This window comes from Micromys minutus (genome assembly GCF_963924665.1).
Source record: "Micromys minutus genome assembly, chromosome: X".
In the NCBI taxonomy this organism is placed as follows: Eukaryota; Metazoa; Chordata; class Mammalia; order Rodentia; family Muridae; genus Micromys; species Micromys minutus.
Window position 1 is genome coordinate 15,911,423 of NC_137970.1, and position 25,056 is coordinate 15,936,478.

The 25,056-nt window shown below is 42.6% G+C and overlaps 1 protein-coding gene across 1 annotated transcript in view; it reads right to left on the reverse strand.

The window, feature by feature from the left end:
* Positions 1 to 20,836, reverse strand: part of SHROOM4 (shroom family member 4) — a gene marked incomplete at its 5' end in the record, with an annotated part of 197,893 nt that extends 177,057 nt beyond the window's left edge. Inside the window, one exon of the mRNA XM_080909984.1 lies at positions 20,720 to 20,836. Coding sequence (XP_080766110.1) covers positions 20,720 to 20,836 — 117 coding nt within the window. The remainder of the gene's footprint in view (positions 1 to 20,719) is intronic.
* Positions 20,837 to 25,056: the final 4,220 nt, after the last annotated feature.

The window sequence follows — 25,056 nt, forward strand, 5'->3', positions numbered from 1 at the left end:
AAACCCACATAGGCTAAGAATATGAGTAGACATTTCTCCAAAGAAGATATTTGAGCATATGAAAACGTGGGGGAGATGACTAATCATAGTTTTTGAAGACAGAAAATGATAACTGGTGAGAAAATAAAGAAGCCTTGTATACTGTATAAAATTTGTACACCCTTTGGAAAGAATGCAAAGCAGAACACAACATGGTATAACATAGACCATGACTAAAAATGAGCCAGAAATCCAACTTCCAGGTGTTAATTTAGAAGAACTCAAACCAAGACCTTGAAAGACATATTTGCTTCCCCATGTTCATTAAAGCACTATTCCCAAAACACAGAGGTGGAAACAAGGTAAATGTCCATCAGTGTATCTGTAGGTATGGAGAATTTTATACATAACATGATGAGATTTTTTTCTGAATGAAATTGATAGAGATGATTATGGAAGACCTTAAGCTAAATGAAATAATCCTCCAGTCACAGAAGAGGCAATGCTATGTGGTTTCCTTTACACAAAGTATCTATACTAGGCAAAGTTAGAGAAATGGTATATAATGGTGGATGCCAGAGATGGGGATGGAAATGAGAAGCTTCAGTTCCATGAGTACAATACTGTAGCTAGATAAAAGGAATACCTTACTAGAGATCCACTATACATGATGCCTGGTGTTTATATATTTTCCACTTAAATTTGTTTATGGTAAAGATCTTAAGTGTTCTTATTGCAATAAAAAGTTAGATGAATGTAAAAATTTAACAAGACATATGAATATTGCCATGGTTTGGATCTTAAGTGTCCCCCAAAGGCAAATGTGCTGAAGAATTATTCCCTGGTTTGGTGCTATTAGAAAGTGGTGAAAACTTTAAGAGGTAGGGTCTAGTGGGAGGTCCATATACCATTGAAGAGATGCCAAAAGGGGGTTATGGGACCCTGGTCTCTTTTACTTTCTCATTTTCACTACGCCTTCACTCTCTTCTTCTTATACATTCAGACAAAACACAAACACACACACACACACACACACACACACACACACACATACATCCTGGCCATGTGATGAATAAATTTGGTCCAGCAAGAGGTACTTCTGTGGTATGTCACCATTGGGTTAAAGCAACAAGACCAACGGATCACAGAGTAAACTCCTCAAACTTGTGACCAAAATAAATATTTGCTCTTTGTAATGTCATTTTCTCATATGTTTTTTATGAAAGCTGATTGCCATAAATATACTTTCTGAATTGAAAAATACAAAAGTAAAGATCGGTGTCCTTACTTTGTACTCAAAAAGATTATAACCAGAAGGCACAATCCAGTCTTGAAGAGGCAACTATGTGTAACGACTCCCAGACCCTTTTAATACAGAATATTGTTAGTTAAAAACATACTGGGTCATAAAGGCTGCATATTAATATATACCCCAGTAACTAGTATCACCTGTTTGGAGAAATGGATTCAAGTATCAGCTGAATGAAAATAAAGAGGGTTACTAGCTTTGGCTGCCTTCGATGGTGAAATTAAGACAGGCTACCTGATCCTAAGCCTTTTAATAGTTAAAAAGTAATCTTTGAGCTTTTCTATTCCAGAGAGTTGAGGAAAAACTAAAAAGTGTGGTTCCCATATGGTTTAGTAATAATCACAACCAGTCCCTTAAAGAGCCTGATGAAATATGTAAAGGGAGAAGAAAGGGGGCCCTGTGAAAATTGCCCAGGCTAGGGTGGGGTGAGGTTGACAAAACCATGAATCCAGAGAGCGAGAGCAAGAGGGAGGGAGGGAGAGAGAGAGAGAGAGAGAGAGAGAGAGAGAGAGAGAGAGAGAGAGAGAGAGAGAGAGAGAGAGAGGGAGAGAGAGAGAGAGAGAGAATTTTACTCTGCTAGACTGAACTAGACACCCTTAAGTACGTTACTTACATTCATATAAAATACTAGCCGATACATCAACAGGAATGTTTAAGGACCCACTAGTGATTTATGGTTAATACTTAGTGAATTAAAATGCTGCAACTGGAACCACTTAAATATTTCTTGACTTCTGAAATGCAATTAAACTGGTACATATAGGGAATTAACAGTAGCATTATGATCCTCTTACAGAAGGATGTGTTACCAATTGAATTGGCCTGTCTGTCTAGGGAGTAAAGCATCTTTTTGACTAACATAACTAGATAAGCATATCTCATTTAACCTAAGAGACTAGCCAACTTTAGACAGAAGCCATTTACAAAATACACATGGGAAGCCATAGTCACTATGAAATTATGCATGTGTGGGAGAGAAACATGGAAACGAGAAAGACAAGGGATGAAAAGAGTAGGAGAGGAAAAAGTTTTGTAGGATACAGAATTTTAAAGGATTTTTTTTTTTTTTGGTATAAAAGAAAAAAAAAGTTCACTTCTCCAAAAGATACCACCATACCACTCCACAAATCTCTATATCTGTTGGTTTGACTATCTCTGTCTCTATCTCTGTACCTCTAGTCTGTAGATTGAATAAAGAAACATCTATGCTTTCAAAAACACAGCATTTTATCAGTTTCTGTAAAGAGTAATAATAAATGTTAAGAGCAAGGGAGAGAAAAGATCAGAGTGTAGATAAACAGCACCATAAAACATTTCCTTTTTCCGTTGTTCCTCATTTAGCTCTGGGTATATAGGCCCTGGGTTCCACTTCTGGCACCATAAAAAAAAAAATCCTTTATTAAATACAAAAAGGCTTGAAAAAGAACATCTGAGGCAAAGTAGAAAAAGCAGGGGTTAGTTGAAGGCAGGATCAAATCATGGCTGGAACACAAGAAGTCTTGTTTGGGATGGCCTCACATTAGGCTGGATTTTGTTAAGCAGGTGGGATTAGAAATGTATTTGAGATACATGTGGGGCATGTATACAGCAATGGCTCTGTGAAATACTACTCAGGTATGGTGAAGAAAGATGTATAAAAACTATAGCTACAAGACAGTCCAAAGCCCTAGCTTGTTGGAGAGTGCTTCTCGTTAGTGGGAGTATGCAAGAGAAACACAGCCAAGCAAAACTGGAATGCTAGAAATGCTCAGACAGGGGTCAGCATGGCTGACCTTCCTCTAAGACTTTTCTATGGGAGTTGATTTAGGTACCAATTCTGGGAAGAATGTAATTCCAGCAAGTAATAAAGAGAAAGAAAAGGTGTGGCAGCAGTAGGAGGGTGAGATACACTGTTTCAACAGTTCCTGAAGGAAACATCAGAGGTAGGAAGAACTTCAGAGAAGAACCTGAATCCAGCTTCCCTGTACAGATAAGGGTTGCTCCACTTCCCAAATACAGGAAATGACCTATAGGATACATTTAAAAGGGGGTGAGCCTGGAAGCTAGCCTGAAGTCTAAAAATCCAGACATAAAGTAACAAGGGCTTGAGGGAGGATGGGAGGAGGGAGAACTGAAAGGGCTATTTTGAAGGAAGAAAGACCTGACAGGATGTGATAATTAACCTGATACAGGGATGAGTAAGTGGTAACTCCAAGATCTCAATCTAACCGAGTGGGAGGTGAAGAGGCCAAGGACTACGGCACTTTTGCAAGAAGACAATAACAAGTTCCATTTTAGACGTTTTGTAAGGCTTATGGGGGGTGGGGGGGGGGAGAAAAGAAATAATATTCCAGCAAACGTTGCCCACCAGATCATTGAAAAGGGATTTGGGAGTCCGGAGATTTCTTCACTGAGTGATTCTAAAAGTACGAACTGTAATTAATGGTGACTTTAGGATGGACGTGGCTGTGGGGGGCAGAGACAAGCATGTAGGGGCTAAACTCTGATTCTTAATTCATCCAGAGTAATGTGAAAACAGTGAGAGAGTGGAGAAACAAGACCATCAGTGCCACAGAAACCATGCTGGCAACAGGATTTGGGGGACAACCAAATCTATGTAGTATAATGGAAACAATACAAATGGTAAAAGATGTTAAGGGTTGGTTAAACAATTACAGGTAATAGCTGTTTTTAAATTGAGAATAGCTCTCCGTATACTGATAATGAAAGACCTCCAATATGTGCAAGTGGAAAAAAAGGCTCGGAAGACTGGTTCCATATGGTGCCTTTTGTGGAAGAAGCGAAAGGTGTGTGTGTGTTTGTGTGTGTGTGTGTGTGTGTGTGCATGTAACATTTGCCTGGGTATATAGAGAGATACTATGAAAAGGCACAATAAAAATAAATTCAGTTGAAGGAAATAAAACTAGAGAGACAGGAGATAAAAATGAGCAGGAAATCCTTCCTTGCCTGCCTTTTCATGGTAAGCAGTCTTCAAGCAATGTGCAAGGAAGACAAGAATGGCGTCTGGGGAAATGTCAGTAAAGTTGGCCTTCTCATAGACATCAGTTAGTCACACTGGAGAGGAATAAAGAAGACGTGGACAAGAAGAAAATGAAAGCACTGAAAACACACACACACACACACTCACACACATGTGTTTGAGCCCACACAGCGGACATAGGGAATTGATAGCAGCGGTTGCCTCTGGGAAGAAAACGTAGGTGGTTTAGGCACAAGGATGAAGTAAGAAGTGTCTGTTTATGCACTGTTAATTTTGGTCCCTGGACACTTATACTCCTCTAAGATAACGAAGTAAACTGCCCCAGTAAGAAGACTGGAAAGGAAGAGGAAGGAAGCAAGGGAAGGAAGAAGGGTACCCATCATTTTAAATTTGTTGGAAAGATAGAAAAGGTTTAAAAAAAAAAAAGACCGGAGGGCCCAAGAACACCAAACCCAGTGTTTTTACTAACTCCCTCCCCACTTTGGGAAACACCAGGAGCACTAGGAAGAACAGGAAATCACACAAAGAGAAAAATAAAAAATTGAATACTGAGCCAATTACTGATTGGATGTGATTGGATGAATTTTGGCAAGGTAATGAAACTTTTCTGCCCCCATGTCTGTATCTTAGAAAAGGGGCATTACTAAGTATCTCTCATGTATTGTAATTCCCCCACCCCCGTACCCACACACACACTAGAGTGTCTAATTTGTACCTTAAACCAGCTTCTCAGGAAAGCTTTGAAATGACTGGTCTGTGAATCTCAACTTTGTCCGATGTTACAGAGCAAACAGCACAGTCTCGCCATAGTAAATGATGGGATCAGAAAGATCGTTTGACGTGTAAAAATGGGATCCCTGAAACAAAACTGTAAGGCAGCACCAGAAGACAAGCATGTGATCTGGAGTCAGTTAAAGGCCAGCTCAGATACTAGCTCTACTCTGCTTTACCTGAAGAAGAATGCTTTGCCTCTCTGGACCTCACTTGTTTTCATCCGGGAAATAGGACCAGTATGACTTAATTCACTGCAGTGATGACATTATAATGAGTATTCATGCACAACCTCAAGAACCAAAAGACACTTACTTAACGGGAACTTTGATCATCCCCACTCCAGAGTTAAGGCTCCCAAGCACATAAAAACTGCAATGCCAATTTCCTATTGTATGTTTCTATCCCGTGCCCTTTCAAACCAGCCTTCACTACATAAAAGCACATCAGCTAGCCCTTTGATTTTTTCAAGCACCTATGAGGTCACCGAAAGAATTCTCTCCTGCCCTTTGAACCTTTAATTCCTTCTTAAATGATTTACTGGCTGTCTGGCCTCTAAATGACCATGCTAACAGCAATATTCTTCCTATCAGAGGCTCCGTCCCTTTGATAACTAAGGTACCCCCAAACGAGGTTTACCATTCTCATACCCTTAAAGCTACACTTCTGAGGAAATGTAGACGGAATATTATCCAAATCTCCCTCTGCCCTGTGTATGAAACTATCCAATCATTTCTTAGTTAAGAATGTCTCTAATTATAGTTTTCCATACTTACAGGAGATTCTGATAAGGATATATGCTTCCTGGGGTCCTTTGAAAGGGCAGTTCTGAGAGTCCACCCCAGTAAAACACACTCTGCAGTAGTAGACTGGTCAGTAGCAAATGAAGAACTCCTGGTGTTACTGTGCTATCCCTGAGTATTTGAACACTGATTCCTAACCTGTCCCCTTAGTGCCCTAAGATAACCTGACCGTCATACAGACGAGCACCAATGACATTAAACCTCATTAGTCAGTTCCTTTTTTCCTTTCTTGGTGTTCTGAGCTTTGAGTGAAACAGTGAGAAAAGGAATGTCATGGTCAAATAACGAAGACACTTAAGGCATTATGTATAAATACCAGACAGTGACTCACAACCAAGGCCAGTGAAATAGAACAGGTTTGGGCTTGTTTAAGCAAAAGTAACAAAACACACACACACACATGAACACACATGCACACACACATACACACACTGATTTAAAGTCTTCGTATTTCAGCTGAAGGAATGGAGTGCTTGAATCAAGCACAAAAATTATTATACTCTCTCTGAACACAGAGTAACAGGCAGAATGGCTGTGTGTACAAGTCTCACAGTGATACTTCCCTACGTTTTAATGAATGCTATAATCATCACTCCCCAATGTCAGCCTGGGGAACACAGCTTACATATGTAGCAAGCCAAGCAACTGAGAAAAACCCTCTCCCCCCCACTACTGTCACCCCTCTTCACAGCTCAGCTTGCATAGGAGGGGTCCTTCCTAACTTCCCCTATCATCATCATCATCACGTGTGCCATCCATATCAACCTGACATGTGGATTTAATGTTCGCCACAGTTTCCAGGGGAACTTGGTCATTTCCACCTGGAGCCATCTGGGATGATGTCCTGGAGAGCTGGTGCTCACAGTGGTTGGAGCCGATAGAGGACCACAGAGAAGGAGAGGACTGCAGTGTAAAGCGTAGCCATGAGAGGAGATGCCAGGATGGGGATGGCAAACGACAGCATTTCCCAAAGAGGAGCTTAAGAACAGAGATGATACCATTTTCCCTGAAAACCCGGATTCTAGTAGAAATAAAAATGAAGACTGGAGCCAGAGGGAAAATGGTTTGTAATACCCAGCAAAAGTAGTCCGGGCTCGATTCTTTTGGCATGTAGGAAACTATTAAATAATTTCAAGAGGATGAGAATGATCAAAGGGTGGGAAAGCATTGGAGGAGGCAAATGCATTATTGTGGTTGTTCCTCCAGGCGGAGGCCCCGCTCTACTATTCTACTTAGTAAGTTTGAGATCTTCTTTCAAGGCTGCCTTTTCCATGTGGGCTCACTATCTCCAAGTTCATTACCGTGCCTCTCCTTTGAGTTGGGAGGGATACTAATCATACTTTTTACTCACATTAACACCTCTAGATTTTGTCCTGAGGTTGAGTCTGTGAATTGACAGGGTGGGGTGGGAGAAGCTTCTGTAAAACTCCCAGTTTAGAGGAAAGTAAGGATGATGTACCATTTCTTCTTCTCCAGTAGTAACAGTTGACTTGGTCACTAGAATCCCAGCCTCCTCTAAGCTGCCAACAGAACAGGAAGAAAAAGATGGAGTGAAGAGAAAGAGAGTTGGGCAAAAGAAAGGGGCAAAGAAGACCCAGCATAGGGCAAAACTTGATTGTCAGGGGCCTATTCGAGATCATCAACAGTTACAGGCTTAAAGTAGACTTCAGCCTTAAATTAGGACTACCTGGGGCATGGGAGATAGAAGCACCTTACCCGGGTCTTAGCAGTGGAAATTAACTCTCCCTGGTCCTGCCCTTCATTCCTTTGGTTTTTATTAGGGGCTGGAAAGGGAAAGTCTGTAACTCAAACCCTATTGCAGCTCAACAGGGCTAAGAGCCAAAACCTTCCTAAAGCAGATCCAGTATGTACACAGCCTGAGCAGGTTTCAGAACACTGCACATTTCTCAAGCCAAGGGCACGGAGAAAGCACAAAAATTACATATTGAGCCCTTTACATCCAGAAGAGGAAAGTTACCCTCCCGCCCCAGCTCAGACGGCAGAGCAGTCAGCAAGCTAGCTCTTGTACGAGCCCAGCACTCAAGCAATCTTTGCCACAAATAAAAATGTCTCCCCAGCAGCTAGGTATTTGATTGGATTTCAAATATAAATTACAAGTTATTTTACCTGGTCAGAGAAAGGAGGCAAATTAAAGAACCTACATGCCCTTTAACCTTATAGCAAACAGCGTCGTTTCATCTACAAAGAGCTGGGAATTGGTTTAGACCCATTTCCATAGTATGAGCATTTTTGTCAAGCTCTGAATTTAGTTTCATGAGGTGAAGAAAAGCAGATGTTGTTGCACAAAAGTAGTAATAAGCTAGAAAGTCAATTCATAAAGGCTGGGAAGCAGAAGAGATAGGATGGTCCTCAAACTGGCAGGCACATCTACACACAAATTGAATATTTCTAAGGCATTTTATTAAGTATAAAGTCTAAAAAGATCATAGTTAATCACTCCAAACTTGCAGAAGCTTCCATGATAAAACGTTTTTTCAGTCAGATTTACAGCAGAAGAGGTTGTACTATGAATCCCCATCTCCTCTTCATTTTAGGGTGGTAAAGATACCACCTAGGCAATGAAATCCCACATGAAAGTTGAACAATATGTGTAAAGGTCCTGTTGAAGAACACTTACTATTCTGAAAACATAATGATATTCACAGATTAATAATAGCTCATGCCAGGCAGAGAGAATACTTCTTTCTAACAATCAAACTGGAACAGAAACTTGAAACTCCAGTGGTTTGAGGTTTGCCTCACCAAGCCACCACATTTTGTTTTACATAAAAAGAAAACAATCCTTAAACATCTTGGCAAAGTCAATTGATTTCTTTTTAGAAGCCTCAATCCACTTTATTGTGTTTATCAGAGGGTTTAGGGTTTTTTGTTTGCTTTTTTTTCCTACTATCTCATTGATTGTTCTATTTATATAAAAAGAACTCCAGTTAGCAACACCTCTACAGACTGGGCATCCAGCAGGTCAGAGAGCTAACAAGACAAAGAGAGGAATGCTCATTAAATCACAAAGCAGGCCAGTTTCCTCTGTCTTTGGGGCAAAGGATTGTCTGGCAATTAACTGATTTACAGAACAATCAATAAATTTAGAAAATTGTATGTTGACAATAGTATTCCTAACCTAATGACTTGCTATATCAATTGATTGAGCCCCTTAGTAAGCAAATATAAACAAACCTCTTTCTCTTTGTCCCACCTGCCTACTAGGTTACCTGGCTTAATTGTCCCATAAACAATATCAGAAGATCCAAAACTAAAGTACAAACTGTTTCCCCTTTCCAATCCTCATCTTCTACATTTGAAATAGAGGCATCACCTCCCATACCTATTAACTTCGGCTTCATTCTTTTTCAGTGATATACAATATCACTAACCCCTGGTAACCTGACAACATCTAACACACTGTCAGCACATTGCCATATTGTTTCAAATGGTCTCTTTTTATATACTGTTCACTTTAGGTCTCTCCTCAGGAAAGCAGTTATGTGACTGGGACTATACTGGATGTCTGATTTAAATACATTATTAATTCTGCCCGAATCTTTAAGGCACTCATCCAACTAAAACAAACTCTCTTCTACCACCCAAGATCACCCTAAGTACCATGCATATACTCTACAGATCCAGCTTCAATTTTTACTTTTCCCACAAAGCTCCCAACATTGATCCATGAACAAATCTTATTAGATTTTATTCTATGGTCTCAGCACCCAAAGCTTTTTTTGTTCCCTGGACATACAATAAATAGTTACATCCAGGGATCAATAACATAAATTAACTTCAATAAACTTGTCATCTCTTGGAGAATCCAAAGATCAGGTCTACTCTGGTGGTCATCTCTTGAATTCTGTAGTTCAGGGGTAGGCACTCTGAAAAGTGCTCAACAAATCTGCGTTGACTGATTGATCTGTAGATTAGTCCACTGGTTGATTGATTGATTGATAGACTTAAGTCTTAATTGAGAGTTTTTAGGACAACCAAACAAGGTTTAACACAGCCTTTTAAAGCTCCATCTATTTAGACAGGAGGCAGAAACCTCTGGCAGTTGCAGACATCACACTAAAATTGTCCTGTCATTTCATGCACATTTGGCAACCTCAAACATTTTATTGTTTAAGTTCAGAAAACTTTGACAAAAATTTCAGCTCAATAAGGATACTTAGGAAATATTCTGTTTCCTTCTTCAACCACATATACTGCTGGTATTTATATGACTTAAAGGATAAAGGGAATCACCTCTATTGGAACAACCATACAAGTTCATTTTACTTTTGAGATTATAATTTAATTATATTCCCCCCTTCAGCCCTTCCCACTCCCTGCTCTCAAATTCCTGGCTTCGTTTTTTGACTTCTTGTTATTGGACCATACAAATTTGATAATTTTCATTTGAGAATTATAAAACCTAGACTTACTTCAAAGGCTCCCAGATGAGGGGGCAGCTGTTAAGACTAAGAGTCTGATCTTCTGAAGGCTACAGATGAGAACTGTTCTTGACAAAAGACATGCCTGGGATATGACTCGTTTTGTAGATCGATTGACTGATCCCTTAGCATGCCCCAAGCCCTAGGTTCTATTCCCCAGCACTGCCAGGAGAGAAACACACACACACACACACAGACACACACACACACTCTAAAAAAACCTTTTGAATCCTAGCACAATCACCTTACCCTGATTCAAGATTTAAATCACAAACTTTCCTTTCACCCTAACCCCTAAGGTACAATTATTGAAAACATTACCAACTTCTTCATTAAATTTCATTTCTCATTCCTTTTCCTTCTCCCATCCAATTCTCCTTATTTTTTAAGAGTTTTGAAGTGTGGCATTGCAAAAAAGAAACCGAGACCTGGAATAAGCCAGAAGTTTGAATGCCAGAGGTTTAGCTCAGAGGTAGAGCTTTTCCTAGCATATACAAAGGCTTGAGTTCTATCCACAGCACTGAAAAAAAATCAAAATAAATGATTAAAATTAAAATAATATTGTGGTGGCACTGTGGACTGAAACTATGCCTCTGCCTCCCAAACTAAGCTTCAATGCCAGCTCTCCCACTTAGCCAGAATTTCAAATCTGTCACTTAACTTTTCTTGGGTCTTAATCCCTTCATTTGCATAACTGAGACATCAATAACCACCTCAAAGAACATATTAAAGAACAAGTGCAAAATACCCGAAACAGACATATTTGCCACAGCAGGTTCTCAAGGTTTGTGATCACCACCCCCCACCCTTTGCATCCAACAGATTGCTGGACTGGAACCCAAATTACAGGGGCTCCACTCTGTACATATCTGGAAGTATCCAGCTCCTTGCCTGATCCATGTTTCTGCCTATGGTCTTGACCTTTGTTAATTAACAAGTGAAATTAAGAAAGCCCCAAAGTCACAGTCAATTTCTCCAAAGAACATGAGTCAGGTCTGACACACACTCACCACTTTGGAGTCAAAACATCATCACTCATACTTTCAATTAGAGAGAGAGTCCATTAAAAGCTACTTGCCTGTGGAAGTTTGGGGAGGGGGGACTTTTTTACACACACACACACACACACACACAAATAGAAATGGAAAATGGTAAGACAGTCCAACAAAGACAAGGCTTTAGCTTGTCATGGTAGCATAAGCAAAGATGAGGCAGTAGCCATGAGTATCTAACCCTTTTCCTGAATGACTAGTCAAACCAGCTTTACTTCTAGCTCTACCTCCAACCCCCTCTTCTCAAAAGAAAGATCAGTTTCTGATAGACCATGAAAGGCAATAAATACAGGAGAATCATTCAAAACTTTTCTGCCAGGGGGCTTATGGAAAGAGAAAACTAAAACAGCTAGAAATCTGTTGGGGGGGGGGCAGAAGACACCTCTAAGAATCTGTTCTTCAGTGGGCTTAACCCTTGGTCCTGCCAGATAAATCCTACCTCCCACATTCTTTACAGAGGTAACATTAAAAGATTTGAGTGAAAGTTAACAGACCATGCCCGTCTCTGAGAACACACCAGGAAATAGCCACTTCTGTAAAGATAGGAAACAGCAGTGTGGGGAAAAGTGGTATTCTGTAAGAGCTGCCTGTTGTCAGTCATTCTTCACATTGCCATAGCCAGAACAACAAAAAAGGACTCTCAAGTCCTTCCATAAAGTAGAGGCTTACTCCCAAAAGTTCTTACCAAAAAAGAAATAAAAGGGGGGGGGGAGGAAATGGCACAGAGAGATGAAAAGAAACATGCCAAGATTACTCATGAAATTGTTAAGCATCTCCAAGTAATGGAAGGTGGCAAAAGACTTGTCCCTAACTCAGACAGGACAGAGAAAGATGAGGTATGAGAAATCTTCCCTCTGTTTTTACTTAAGTTTACTGATCGATTTCAAACTTACTGGCCTCAATTGGCCTCTGTCATCTCCTAGCAAAGCATGCCTGAGCCATGGCAGACGAAGCTGCTATAGCAAAGTAGAAGTGCTCAGTGTGACCAAAAGGGGAAAATGGGTTCTGGTTAGTGGGGCAGGGCAGCCAGTGAACAAAGAAACAAAGAGCCAATGGCACTTGAGTGAGAGTCCAAGATGGAGGTCTTAAACAACAAGTGCTTGTGACTACAGGCTGGAAATCGAGGACTGGACATGAAATAAAGATAAATAGATAGATAGGTAGGTAGGTAGATAGGTAGATAGGTAGATAAATAGATATAGATAGATAGATAGATAGACAGACAGACAGACAGACAGACAGACAGATGAATGAATGAAAAATGAGTCTCTTCCTTTGAATGAGGAAATACTCATTCTGTCCCAGAGCATAGGCACAGACTTACACTGAAAGAGGAGGGTGTGGAGGTGAAGAGCCATGGGAGGGGTTAGAAATTACTTTTCAAGCTCAAGTCATCTTGATCCTTGCCACTTCAGTGCCCCAGCAGGATGGCTCTGCCCAAATAAACATGCCAGTGAGGTGTGAGGAAGAAACAGATCATCTCTTGCAAAACTAATACTTGACAATGTTTCCACTTGCCTATTTACACTGAAGGTGGCTAAGGGACATGAGGAGACAAAGTTTACTTCATCCTGGTCCTTGGAACATAATCTTTAGCTAGGAGAAATTGTATTCAAATTTGCTCATCAACAACTTAATTAAAGAATGTCAGTAATAAATATTTTAGGGAGCACCAGGAAACAAAATACTTGGTTTTATAGATGCTAAGTGAAAGTGATCTCATTACCAACACACCGAGAATAAAACAGTTGCAAGGTAACTCACAGGTAAACCTACAGTTCAGCTTCCAGGAAAATATAACATATATCTGGTCCCAATATTGAGGGTATGAGTCCATTAAGCACTGACAGCAACAGAAATCCCAAAGTCACCTAGAGTTGGATACTAGAACTCTCTATAGTACTTTTCTATAACTCAGAGATGAACTGTTTTTCAAGAACACTTTGTGCAAGCATCTTGGAGCTCTGAATACCATGTCTTACAAACAAATATTACACAGTAGGATTATGTTGAATAATTTCATGCTCATACACTACGGATTAAATAAGCTTCTCTGAGTGAACCTAACAACTATTAATTGTCAAGTGTCAGTGTGGGCATGTTCTCTAAACTTCAATTTCCATTTCCTTAGAACCCTAGGGCTCCAATAATCAAAATTAAGCCCTGCTCCAACTTCTCCCTGGTCTAGACTTTAGGAATAAAGAAAGGCATTTCCTTTCTGGGGAAAGGGGGAGTGGGATCAGAAGGGAGTGCACCTTTGTGAAGGCAAATGAAGGGGGAAGGGAGATGGAAGCGAGGTGGGGGAAATGGATAACATCTCAAATGTAAATACAGAGTATCTAATAAAAAAAGAAGCTTAAAAAAGAAAGGCATTTCCAAGATCAGATGATAAGTAGGAAAATATGGGGAGATAGTTTTTTTAAGCCTGTGAATGCAGGACTTTCAGCAGGAGTGACTTCTGTGGCTATTCTAAGTCTAAACAGAAAACCCTAGAATCCCAGACCCTAGAAACTCAAGAGTTGCAAGAACTACCACAGTCAGTGTCATACAAACAATGTATACCCACTTATAAGTGATAAGTGTGTGTGTGTGTGTGTGTGTGTGTGTGTGTGTGTGTGTGTTAGGAACTACTTACATATCACATATGGCATATGGTTGATATTTTCAGTTTTGGAGTTGATTACTTTTCCTAGAAGGGAAGTTCAGAGAGGTAAAAAAAAATGGAATTTTGATTCTGACATTTATTAAATACCACTTCCTACTCTGCTAACAATGTTCTGACAACATTTATTAAATATCACTTCCTATTCTGTTAACATAACAATGTCTTTGTTTAGACATATAAACTCTATGAAGACAAGTCCTAAGTCCCCTCTCTCATCTTCAGTGGAGTGTCTTTCTCACAGCTTCTCTGGGCTAGAAGCAGGGGGAATTCCACATAAATAGTAGATGAAAAGTGTCACTCAAAAATTTATTATTAGTGGCTAGGGAGATGGCCCAGTAGAAAAAGTGTTATATAACCATAAGGAGCCAAGTTCAGATCCCTAGCACCCACTAAAAATCCAGGTATGGTGGTGCATACCTATAACCCAAGCACTGGGGTGGGGTTAGGGATAGGCAGATCCCAGACCCTCAAAGGTCAAGCAGTCCCAAGCAATGAAGAGCTCTAAGTTCAGAGACCCTGTCTCAAAAAAATATGGTAGAAAGCAACAGAGGAAGATATCCAACATCTGCCTCTGACACACACACATACTTCATCATATGGCTTTCCTTTGTGCTTATTTAAAGACCTTGGACAAGTATGGATTTCCAGCAGCACTTCTTCAACTTATAGACATGGACACAGCACCTTCTTATGACATTGCCACCAGAAAAACATAGCCATCTTTGGCTATATCTTCTTTTGAAAATATTTTATGAGTGTGTGTGAGCATTCCCATGAACACATGTGCATACAAGAGCCAGAGGAGGCCAAAAGAAGGGCAACAGATCTGGAACTGTTTGAGCTGCCAGGTGGATAATGGAAATCAAACGAAGGTCATCTACAAGAGCTGTAAGTCCCTTAACTGCTGACCCCCTTTCAGATATGTGCTTTTAAAGGAAAGGTCTGTAGCTGGATACAATACTCAGCACCAAAAATTTTTGTAACTTTCTCCAGGATATAGCTATATTGTGTGTGGACTCTGTAACTTAAGAGAGCCTCAAGGGGTAGGAGTAGTGCAGTGGTAGAGTACTTGTTTACCATGCATAATGTCCTGTTTGATCTTGAACACCAGAAATTTGAAGAGGGGAGGGGAGACAACAGTGGACAAGGTATAGTGAATCTAGAGTGGAAGGAGGAACCTCAGATCTCATAAGAGTTGAGAAAGCACATAAGTTTAACTTTTGAAAGTACAGAGGGAGAGGCTGAATCACAGACCCCATAAGGAAAAGTTAAGGAAGCATATTTTTTTTTCAATTTCTCAAGGGTTTTCCTAAAAACAGAGGAAGTACCCTTGTTCTGTGTGGTCCAAGATTAGATGGCTTAGCCCCATGGATGAGAGGCAAAGAGAAATGTTTGCAACTCAATATAGATTAAAACTATCCACAAATTAATAAACCCGACAACAGGGAAGTAGGCAGTCTTGAATATACACATGATCCCCCTGGACCAGTGAAGAACATAATCAGAGACCCTCTCCAGCCGGTTCCTTAAACGATCTTAAACTAGATGACTTCCAAAGACTGTTTCTAGGTCCAAACCAGGAGCAGCAGCAGCACAGCAGCCCTTAGTTAGTTAAGTCTGCCCTTCGGCACAGGGGGCAGTGGGCACTGAGAGCACACCTTCCTGTAATCTCCGCTGTTCTTCATTAACTTCTCCCAGATGGGTCAGCACATTTTCCTCTGGTCTGGAAGAGCCTAACCGTAAACACAATCGTGTTCTCTCATGATAATTACCCCATAACTAGTAGTCTCTGTCCGAAACCGTCTTTTTCTCTTTAAAGAAATTCCTGGGGAGTGTTCTGGGAGAAGTAAGGGAGAAAGGTTTTAACTGTTTAAAGAACAATGCTCAAATGTCTTCCAGCTAAAGTTCAAAGTATTGTCTTTAAGGTTTTGAAGAGGAGAAACCCTACAATGGGCATGGACTTTTTTCTATCACTGAACAAACAGATTATCAACAGGGTACTAGGTATATATGACAGACCTAAAATCCTACATATGTAAGTAAATTACTTATAAAAGGGCCCAAAATTCTATGTATGCAAAGGGTTAGCAAAGCTTTGTGAGACATACCATACAGTCTTTTTGTTCTATGCCCGCCCCCCATATCCATAGATTCCTATTCCATGCTGTGTCCTTTCTGGAAGAAGGCAGAAGCCATGAAACTAAAGAAGGTGTCTTTGTGGATTCTAGTGGGAAAGATCAGGGAGGGAGTCATGTAAGTAATCAGGCTGCATTCATCTCCTATCAACATACCCTGCAAAAATACCTTTGGGACTGCCAGGCCCTTGACTTGGGCAGGGGCTGAGGCTAGGTCTGACCTCTAACACAGCTGGAAAGATCTGAAAGGTATATCATTGCTCACATAACCTCCGTATCCAACAAGAACTCAAAAGTCACAGCCAAACTTACTTCCAGTCACAAGAAAACATCAATCTGATCATTTGGCAGCCTTTTAAAGTTTCAACTGCTTCTTTTTGTCCGTCTGGAAGTAAGATCAGAGTGAGAGGGCACTGGAGCTGACAGAGAACTTAAAGAGCAGGCCCTGCCTTTCAGTAATGTCAAGAATAGCAAAGGGTTTACCACATCCATTCTCACATCCTCTGGGATAATGAAGATGGGACAGGTATGCCTACTATCACTCTGTAAATAGTGACTTAGATCTAACAGGAGTAAAAATGACAGAGGGATCATTGTGTACATTCCATAGGCTTTCTGCTGTAGACTGTTTCTACTCCACCCTACTCTGTTAGAGAATAGTGACTAGCTCCCACTTGCCTCACTGTGCCAAATTGAGATACCTACCAAAAACAGGCCAGAAAAAAAAAGCAAATATGTGGGTGAGCAACAGTCTTCTGGTCTGTCCTTTCTACCCTACTTATCCTGAGCGCTGGTCCTCACCCTTTTCCATATGCTTGTTTAACTTCGGGGCATATTTTTAAGAACTAGACATTAATTAACACAGGAACCTTAGGCTGCAGTTCCGATTTTCTATCCTTCTGTCTCTTCCATGCCCCCATACCCACACACACTGCTTTCAGTCTCTGAGGCCTCCAAGAAGTCCTATATGATACAGATTCATTGGTACCAGAACTTTGCAAAAGTTCACTTACCCCCCTCACCCCCCCAGCAAAGAATCAGTTTATGCAGGGAGTCAACTCCATGGATGACTGTCTTTACTATAGACAAGGACACTACACTAAAACAGACACATCTGATTTGAAGAAAATCCCTATTTCATTCAGGCAATACCTGCCCTGGTCTAGTACGAGAAGCCAGCCAAATAAACTTAAGATATGGGTCCACTCCCTCATGGTCATCTTCTTTCATACATTATGACTTCAGTAGTACTGCCATAACATATGGAAAAATCACAAACTGTTCCCTAAAACTTGTAATAATCAATAGAATGCACTTCAACATATTGCCCTTCTTTACCACTTGATTATCAACACATGCTATACAAGTCTTCATACATCAGGCAGCTGAATTCTACACATCCAGGAAACCATATTAGCTAGTTCCACTGAAGATTTTCCCAACGTGGCCATTTCCTGATCTTAAAACTCTGTCCATGACAAATGAAAAGCTAGCTTTCCTATTCCTATGCTGTCTCCTCCTACTGATCACCTTTTCTCAAATGTCTCCATCTCTCTGTCTACATCTTGTCCAAGCAGGTGCAGCATATCAACCTGAACTCAAACTACTTTTGCATTTCCCCAGAAGCAGAGGAGGTCTGCTGCCATTTTACACTGTGAGTCTTGGCTCGTCTGTCTTTCACAGACCCAAGTTATTCAGTTACCAAAACAGTCTCCCTCACCCCCACTTGAGCCCAGACTTCATTAGTGTATGCCTAAAACGCAGTCGCTATGTCTGACTCCCAGCGTGGAAAGCATTACTGGAGTTAGAGGCTGTGTAGACTAGATACAGCCCTGAAAGTTATTAGTCAATGCTCCCTTACATGTTAGAGGATCACATGTTGAAGGATCAAGATATTCTCTTGGCCACAGAAAACAAGAAGGCTGAGAACCTGCCCTTGAGTTACTACACAACAGACTGAAGCAAGCCCCTGAATGCACCACAGAGTCAGTTTCTTCATCAGCTTCTCTGTGACCTTCCCTGGCTGTTTCACAGTGTGGCTGGGATAGGATGACAGAGGATGGGGTGGGAAGCACACTGTCTACACTAGCATAGGATGAAAATGAAACAGCCATCTTCTTTACTCACTTTATAGCAGTTCTGATGAAAGATTGTCAGGGTCACGGTGATGAATTCACTACCAAATCATCATAGTGCCATTTAAAGACTGCCCACTTCAAATTCATTTTAGACCTAGGGATGCCCAGACCCAGGAAGGCCAAGGGACATTCCCAGGATTCCAGAACAAAGAATGACAAGGCAAGAGTTAGAATCCAGAAGGTTGTTTGTGTGTGTGTGTATTTCATTTACCAATTCAATTCAATTTCTAGCCAATCGCCACCGGTGGATCCAGACTTAAATCCCTACTTATGGGGAGAAAGATATATTGTCCTGAAACATAAAAAGAAACATACTAAGGCAGAAAAATGAAATATTCCAAATAGTATCTTGTGAAGAAGGGGGAAGAGGAGGTTGCAATCATTACACACACACACACACACACACACACACACACACACGAAAAAAATAACTTTATGTGATGTCCCGGCCAACCAAGTTATACCTGGCTTTTACTTCTGCATACCCATGCACACAATAATGAATCTTTAGACAATAGGGGCCAAGTGTACATTCAGCAGAAAGGGAATCATTAAAAGGCACCCTGCCTCTCCACACACGAGGCACTTCCTTAGCAGTGTGGCCAAGAAAACCCTCATATATCCTCAAATAATCCCCCAGCCAGACCACAAATTGCTGGCTGCCCCATACTTAGCAACACCCCCTGCCATGCTCCTATGGGCTCACAAAATAATTCAAGACCACAGCAACAAGCACTGTGAGAGATGCCTGGCAGGTTGGGTCAGTCTGGACAAAGCTGAAGAAATGACCTCTCCAGGGTCTAGGCAGACTGGAAATTCTGCGGGCAGCCTGAGGGGGAAAAGAAGGGGGCGGGGAGTTGCCAAACCAACTGAGGACTGCATGTCCGATTTTGACCTTGGTGGAAAGACAGGGGAAGAGTTTGACTAGAAGAAATTCTTCAAGGCTAAGATTCCCCTCTCCAAAGGATCGGTTTAATAGGGTGTTGTTGTTTGTTTGTTTGTTTGTTTTAAAAGTGGTTTGCTCCTGAGAATGCAAAAGGATGGGTGTTAAAGGGCAGAGTGTGAGGGTAGATCATAGAACCACCTATCTGGTTATACTGGTTGAAGATCACCTGGTTTGGGGAAGCTAAAGATCCTCTCTTGAGGTCCCAGCCAATCCCCCTCAGAATGCTGCCTCGATACACCTCAGACAATCAGCTGACTGTTTCACACGTGAGCAACACGTTGCCCCAACACCTTAAAGGCACTCACACAAGTTAACTAGCAAGCCTTTCCAAGATGTGGAGAAAGTAACAGAGGTCGTTGGGGGTGGGGGTAGGGGTAGGGGTGGGGGCGGGTAACATTCAGAGCCTGGCTGTTAATGTTAACATGAGAAAACAAAAAAGAATCCCTATAGCTACATTTGTTCCTTTAAAAAGCTAGAGCCTTCCACCACCCTGGCCAGAATCTCCATCTACAATCTCAACTGCCTTCCCCATGCATTGGAATGGCTCTCTAACTGAGTTTGTAAGAGAAACAAGAAAAGTGGGTTAAAGTTCACGAAGTCCCTCCACCTGGCAATCTTGTGCTCCAAGGTGAGCAGTCTTACAAATCACTCTTCCCAGCAACAGCTCCAACTGTCCCCCATCCTCCACCCTCACTCGCACTGGAGACGCCTGGGTTTGGAGGTTCCAGAGCTCTTGGGAGTACTCCTGTCCCCCTGGCCTCTAGCTGCAACTTGGTTCCAGCTGATCACAGGCTCTTAAATCAAAGCAACCCTAGTGGCCGCTTCAGCACAGCTGTGCTCCGTGGCACAAAAGTTCCCTCCACACTTCGCAGCGTGCAAGAAATCTCGCTGGCGCGGGGCAGGACTCGGGAGGGAGGGAAGGGGCCAAGGGGGAACCGGCAGCAGAAACGCCCTGGCTCTGAACGGGCTTGTGTGTGCGTCCGGCTGTGGGAAGAGAGGCTGGGAAGAGCCAGCGATGCTTCGCCACCAGCTCCAGCAACCTGCCTGGGGCAGGACAGCCTGAGGGAGAGCCGGGACAGCCAGCGCCGAGCCCCCACCCCCACCCCTGCCCGTGCCCTCAGCCCCCCACTGTCCTGCCCGGCTCAGGGGCCTCCAAGGCAAGGAGAACCCCCAGCAGCCGCCATTTCCTGCAGCCCACACAGAGGTGAGTGGCCTCCTCGCCATGGGGGGAGCGAGGCTGCCCCGGTGTCCCGTGAGTGTGACTGCTCGCCAAGCTCCGGCGGGGGCCGGGCGCCTCGGGTCCCAGCCTCCAAGCCACACACTTAGCCGCCGCCGCCTGCTCCGGTTGCAGGACCCCCTCCGTGTAGCTGCAGCCCCTCGGGCTCCGGCCGACCAAGTCGCAAAGTGGGGCTGAGGCCCGCGCACCCCGCGCACTCTGCGCACCCGCTAGCCCATTCAAAGTTGGACGCCGCCGTGAGGAGCGAGCCACCGCTCCTTACCTTCGACACCGTGAGCGGCTCGCAGTGCTCCAAGCCCCCCTTCAGGGTGAAGCCCCAGGGCGCCCCCCCTTGCAGCTGCACCGGGACGTACTGGAAGGACCCCGGCCGGCTCTCCATCCTCGGCTCGGCTGGGCAGGCGCTGCCGGGCTCCTTTCCGCGGGGGCTACGGAGCCTCCGCCCCCAGCAGCTCAGCCACCATCGTCCTCCAGCGCCGCGCCGCCCCGCTCCGCCTACTCTCCCGGCTGGAGACGCTCAGGCAGCTAGTGAGCTCTAGGAGGAAATGACACGGAGCTGGAGAGAGGGGGAGAGGGAGGGGTAAGGAGAAGGGGGAAAAAGAAAAGAAGGAAAGAGAGGCGGAGGGATGGTGCTTAATGGACGTGAAAACGGAGCAATGGGGAGGGGCAGGCACTGGGACCTCGCCTATAGGATCGCTTGAGGAGTGGGAGCGAGGCGAGGCCTCACATCAATTGTTACATTGTTTCATTCAAGTAGGCCCCCTCTTTGGTCCTCCTCTTTACTGCGGGGCTACTCGCCCCTCCTTCAGCCCCCGAGAGAACCGAGGTGAAAGTCAGTGTGCATGGGCCCTCGTGGCCGAGTGCACTTTTCCGATTAGAGAGAGCCTTCATGTCTCTCTGACTGCCTTTTTCTTCTGGGGGTGCTGAGAGCCAGGTTTGAGGTGTGGGGGAGGTTACAAGGCTGTTGATCTGTGGACCTTGCCTATAGGGGATGAAAAGTGAGGATGTCCCATCGCAGGCTCAGCCACAAGCTAGCTCCCTAGGGTATCTATGGGAGTACTGTGACTGTGTGTGCTCCAGTCATCTGGAAGTCCTGACATTGCCTTGCACTTGCTACACGGAGATGGCCAATCCCGGGATCTACAAAGTTAAGACTAGCCGAAAACAAAGATACTCGAAAGAACATCCATTGATAAGGCTGGCCGATAAATACTGTGCCTTTTGGATGAGTCCGCTTGTACACGGGAGTCTGAGACCTATCCAATCATCTGTTCTTGGTTGAGCCTATTCCTCTGACTTCTAGAATAGGCCTAACTGCTACAGAAGCAGTCTTTATGTTACTTCATCTGATGCTGAGTTCTCAGCCTTGACCTAAGCAGTTTATCTTCCCCTCTCAGGAGGTGTTTTCTCTGCAGCCACAAGTGGGAAGTGACTTTTTTTAAAGGGCTTCACACCAGCAGGGAAAGTGTTGACAAGACAAGGCTGAATCAACAGGACATTCTTACTTTGTCTTGCTTTTGAGTGTCCTTTCCCATGTCTGTGTAGTTTTTTCCTCGGGACAGCAAACACTATCTGGTCCCTTCCTTCCATGAAACAGCTTCCCACAATTCAGGTGTCCACTCTCTGCTCCCACTTCCTCTTTGTATCTTAAGCATCCTGCTGCCTGCTCTGCGCCCCAGCATGCCAAGGAAATTGCTCATAATGATCATTTGGATGTTTGTGATCTGCCGTATGTCCTTGGAGATGATCCTACAAAAGACTCCATAATTGAAAACTTAATACAAACCTAAGAAAAAACATGATCATGTTATAGAAATCAGAAAATGCCATCTCTGTTGATTCCTTTCTTAAATTTATTTTTGGCTCTAAGGATAGAACCTAGGGCCTTGTTCATGACAAGTGTGTGTGTGCGTGTGTGCAAGCGTGTGCGCGCGTGAGCTCGAGTACCTGTGCATTAGAACAGTGCTGAGTAGTGAAGCCAATGCCTCTTAAGAATCCTAGACAATCAGTCTTATTACTGAATTACATTCGGGGCCCCAGCTTGTTGATTTTTAAGTTGTGTATCAAGTGAAGCTGTAATGTCTTTACTCCATCTCTCCTTGAAACTGAGCTACAATTCTGATAGTAACTTAGTCCAACTCTGCAGTTAGCATGTTAAAAATCTCTAAAATTCAGTTTGCAGGATGTATCACTACCCAAGGACTATCAGAATTTTGGTGTCTAAGACCTGAAGGTATTTGTAAGCAGAGGGCATACTTCTGAGCCCTGGCCTTGTCACTAATTAGAGAGGTGGCCTTGAACAAATCACTGAGCTAAGCCTTTGCCATCTTATTTTCTTCATCTGTAAACTTTTGCTAACAAGCTCTGACTTTCCTGCCTCCGAGACCTATTGAGAGACTCAGATGAAAACATATGAAAACACTTTGGAAAAGAAAAAAAGAAAAACTCCTCTTGACCTTAATATGAAACAAACACTGAGCTTTGAACCACACTACTTGCCTTCCAAGCCATACTCCACAGGGCTGTTGGGTTCTCCATCTCCTCTTCTCAACATCAAAGGAGAAGATGAATTACTTCATTCTTTGCATAAATAAAATAGAAATAGTAGACATCATATACATATAACAGAAACATTACCTTTCAGCTTTACTTAAAAATTAAATAAATAAAAACATTGTCCCTCCCTTTTTACCCTTAAAGAAGAAAGAGTCTTACTGTATAGGAGAGGGCTGGACTTGAACTCACAGTTCTCCAGTACTAGAAAAACAAGTACCTACCACCATGTCTGACAGGAGAAGACTGAACTCTTAAGCTGGTTGCACCATTAGTTAGCAACGTGGTATTAGCCAAGTCAGCTTTCTTTTCTGTAAAATTGTAAGGGTGAGCTGCTTGATCTCTTGGATCGCTCTGTAATTTGCAAACATGTACACACACACATGCATATTCGAACACAGCCTTGGTGATGGACATGAATCAAATGAGAACACAGCAATATAGAACAGTCCTCATGTTCACACACAGGAAGCATAACACAGATGATGAATCTTAAATTGCCTGTGGACAAAAAAAAAAGTGGAAACGCTAATGTGTGGGTAGACTCAGACAACTACATGTCAACAGAAGAGTGATGGGTAGTAATAACACATTTGGCTTGTGATTAAAGCAACTAGAAATAGATAATCTCATCCAGAGAAATTAAAATAAGAAATAGAGGAATTATGTGGAATCCTGTATTATGCTAATGATTAAAAATATTACCCTAGGGTTGAAGACATGGCTCAGAGCCACGAGTGGTGGCCACTCTTGTAGAGGATTCAAGTTTTGTTCCCAGCTCCCATCTCTGGCAGCTCATAACTATTTGAAACTCTACCTCGGGGGAGATCCCAAACCTCTGGCCATCATGGCCGCCTTCAATCACATGTACACACCATCTTGAAATTAATAAGATATTTACAGTATTATGATAATGTTTAAAAGTTGAGAAGGATAACAAATGGGACAGTTAGTTAGAAGAGACCAGGCTAGGTGTTTCTATCTCCCTTTACAGGATCAAGCCTGACAGCATTCCAGCATGGGGGGTGGGAGGAGATCCAGCTTTTCTCCCTGAGAAACTATTCACTGGTAATGGCTACTAGGGGAAGAAGAGTCAGTTTTCTCTAAGGGGATGGCCCCCAGGCAAGGTGACTATGCTCCAGTGGATGGCCACACCCATGAGTACGTGGACATCACAAGTTGAACGTCATGGGTTATTAAAACACAAAACTGAGTTGGAAATGTATCCCCTAAGGGTTAGGGGAAAGGTAGGAATAAAATGCTCAAAATGCATCGTATAGTTTAGTAATTTAAATGTCTAGTAAATTAATTGTTTGATTATTTATTATAAAAATAATAATTTCAATATATATCTAAGTACTCTTCATTAAAACTTTATTCTTCAGTTTACTTTGGGGGAAGGAAGAAGATTAAAATAATGTTCCTGTGAACTATTTAAAAACTGCCAAGCATAGCATTGGTCTCTAGTTTTCTTCTGAAACAAGGATCTTTCGAGAGCCTGAAGTGACCTATGTACTTTCTACCTAGAACCTACATAGAGAGCTGGAGGTGTGCTTCAGTAGTGGTAGAGCATTAGACATTGTGTGAGGAGCTGAGTTACTGGATAAAGTCAAAGGGGCTGGGAGACAGAAGACCTGAAAAGGGTTAGAGAAGCTCCCTGAGATAATGTTCTTTTTTTAAATTAGAAATTTTCTTTATTCTTCGAGCCCCCATCTCATCTCCCATCCCCCTGCCTTTAATGAGAGTATTCTTCTACCCACCCACCTATTCCCTCCCACCTCCTCACCCTAGCATTCCCCTACACTGGAGCATCAAGCCTTCACAGGACCAAGGGCCTCTCCTCCTATTGATGCCTGCCTGATAAGGCCATCCTCTGCTACATGTGCAGCTGGACCCATGGTTCTCTCCATGTGTATTCTTTGGTTGGTGGTTTAGTCCCTGGGAGCTCTGGGAGGTTTGGTTGGTTGATATTGTTCTTAATCATGTGTATATTGTAATTTTCTCTTTTGCAGGGGAAGGGGTAATCCATGTCCTCTATTTCACTCTCAT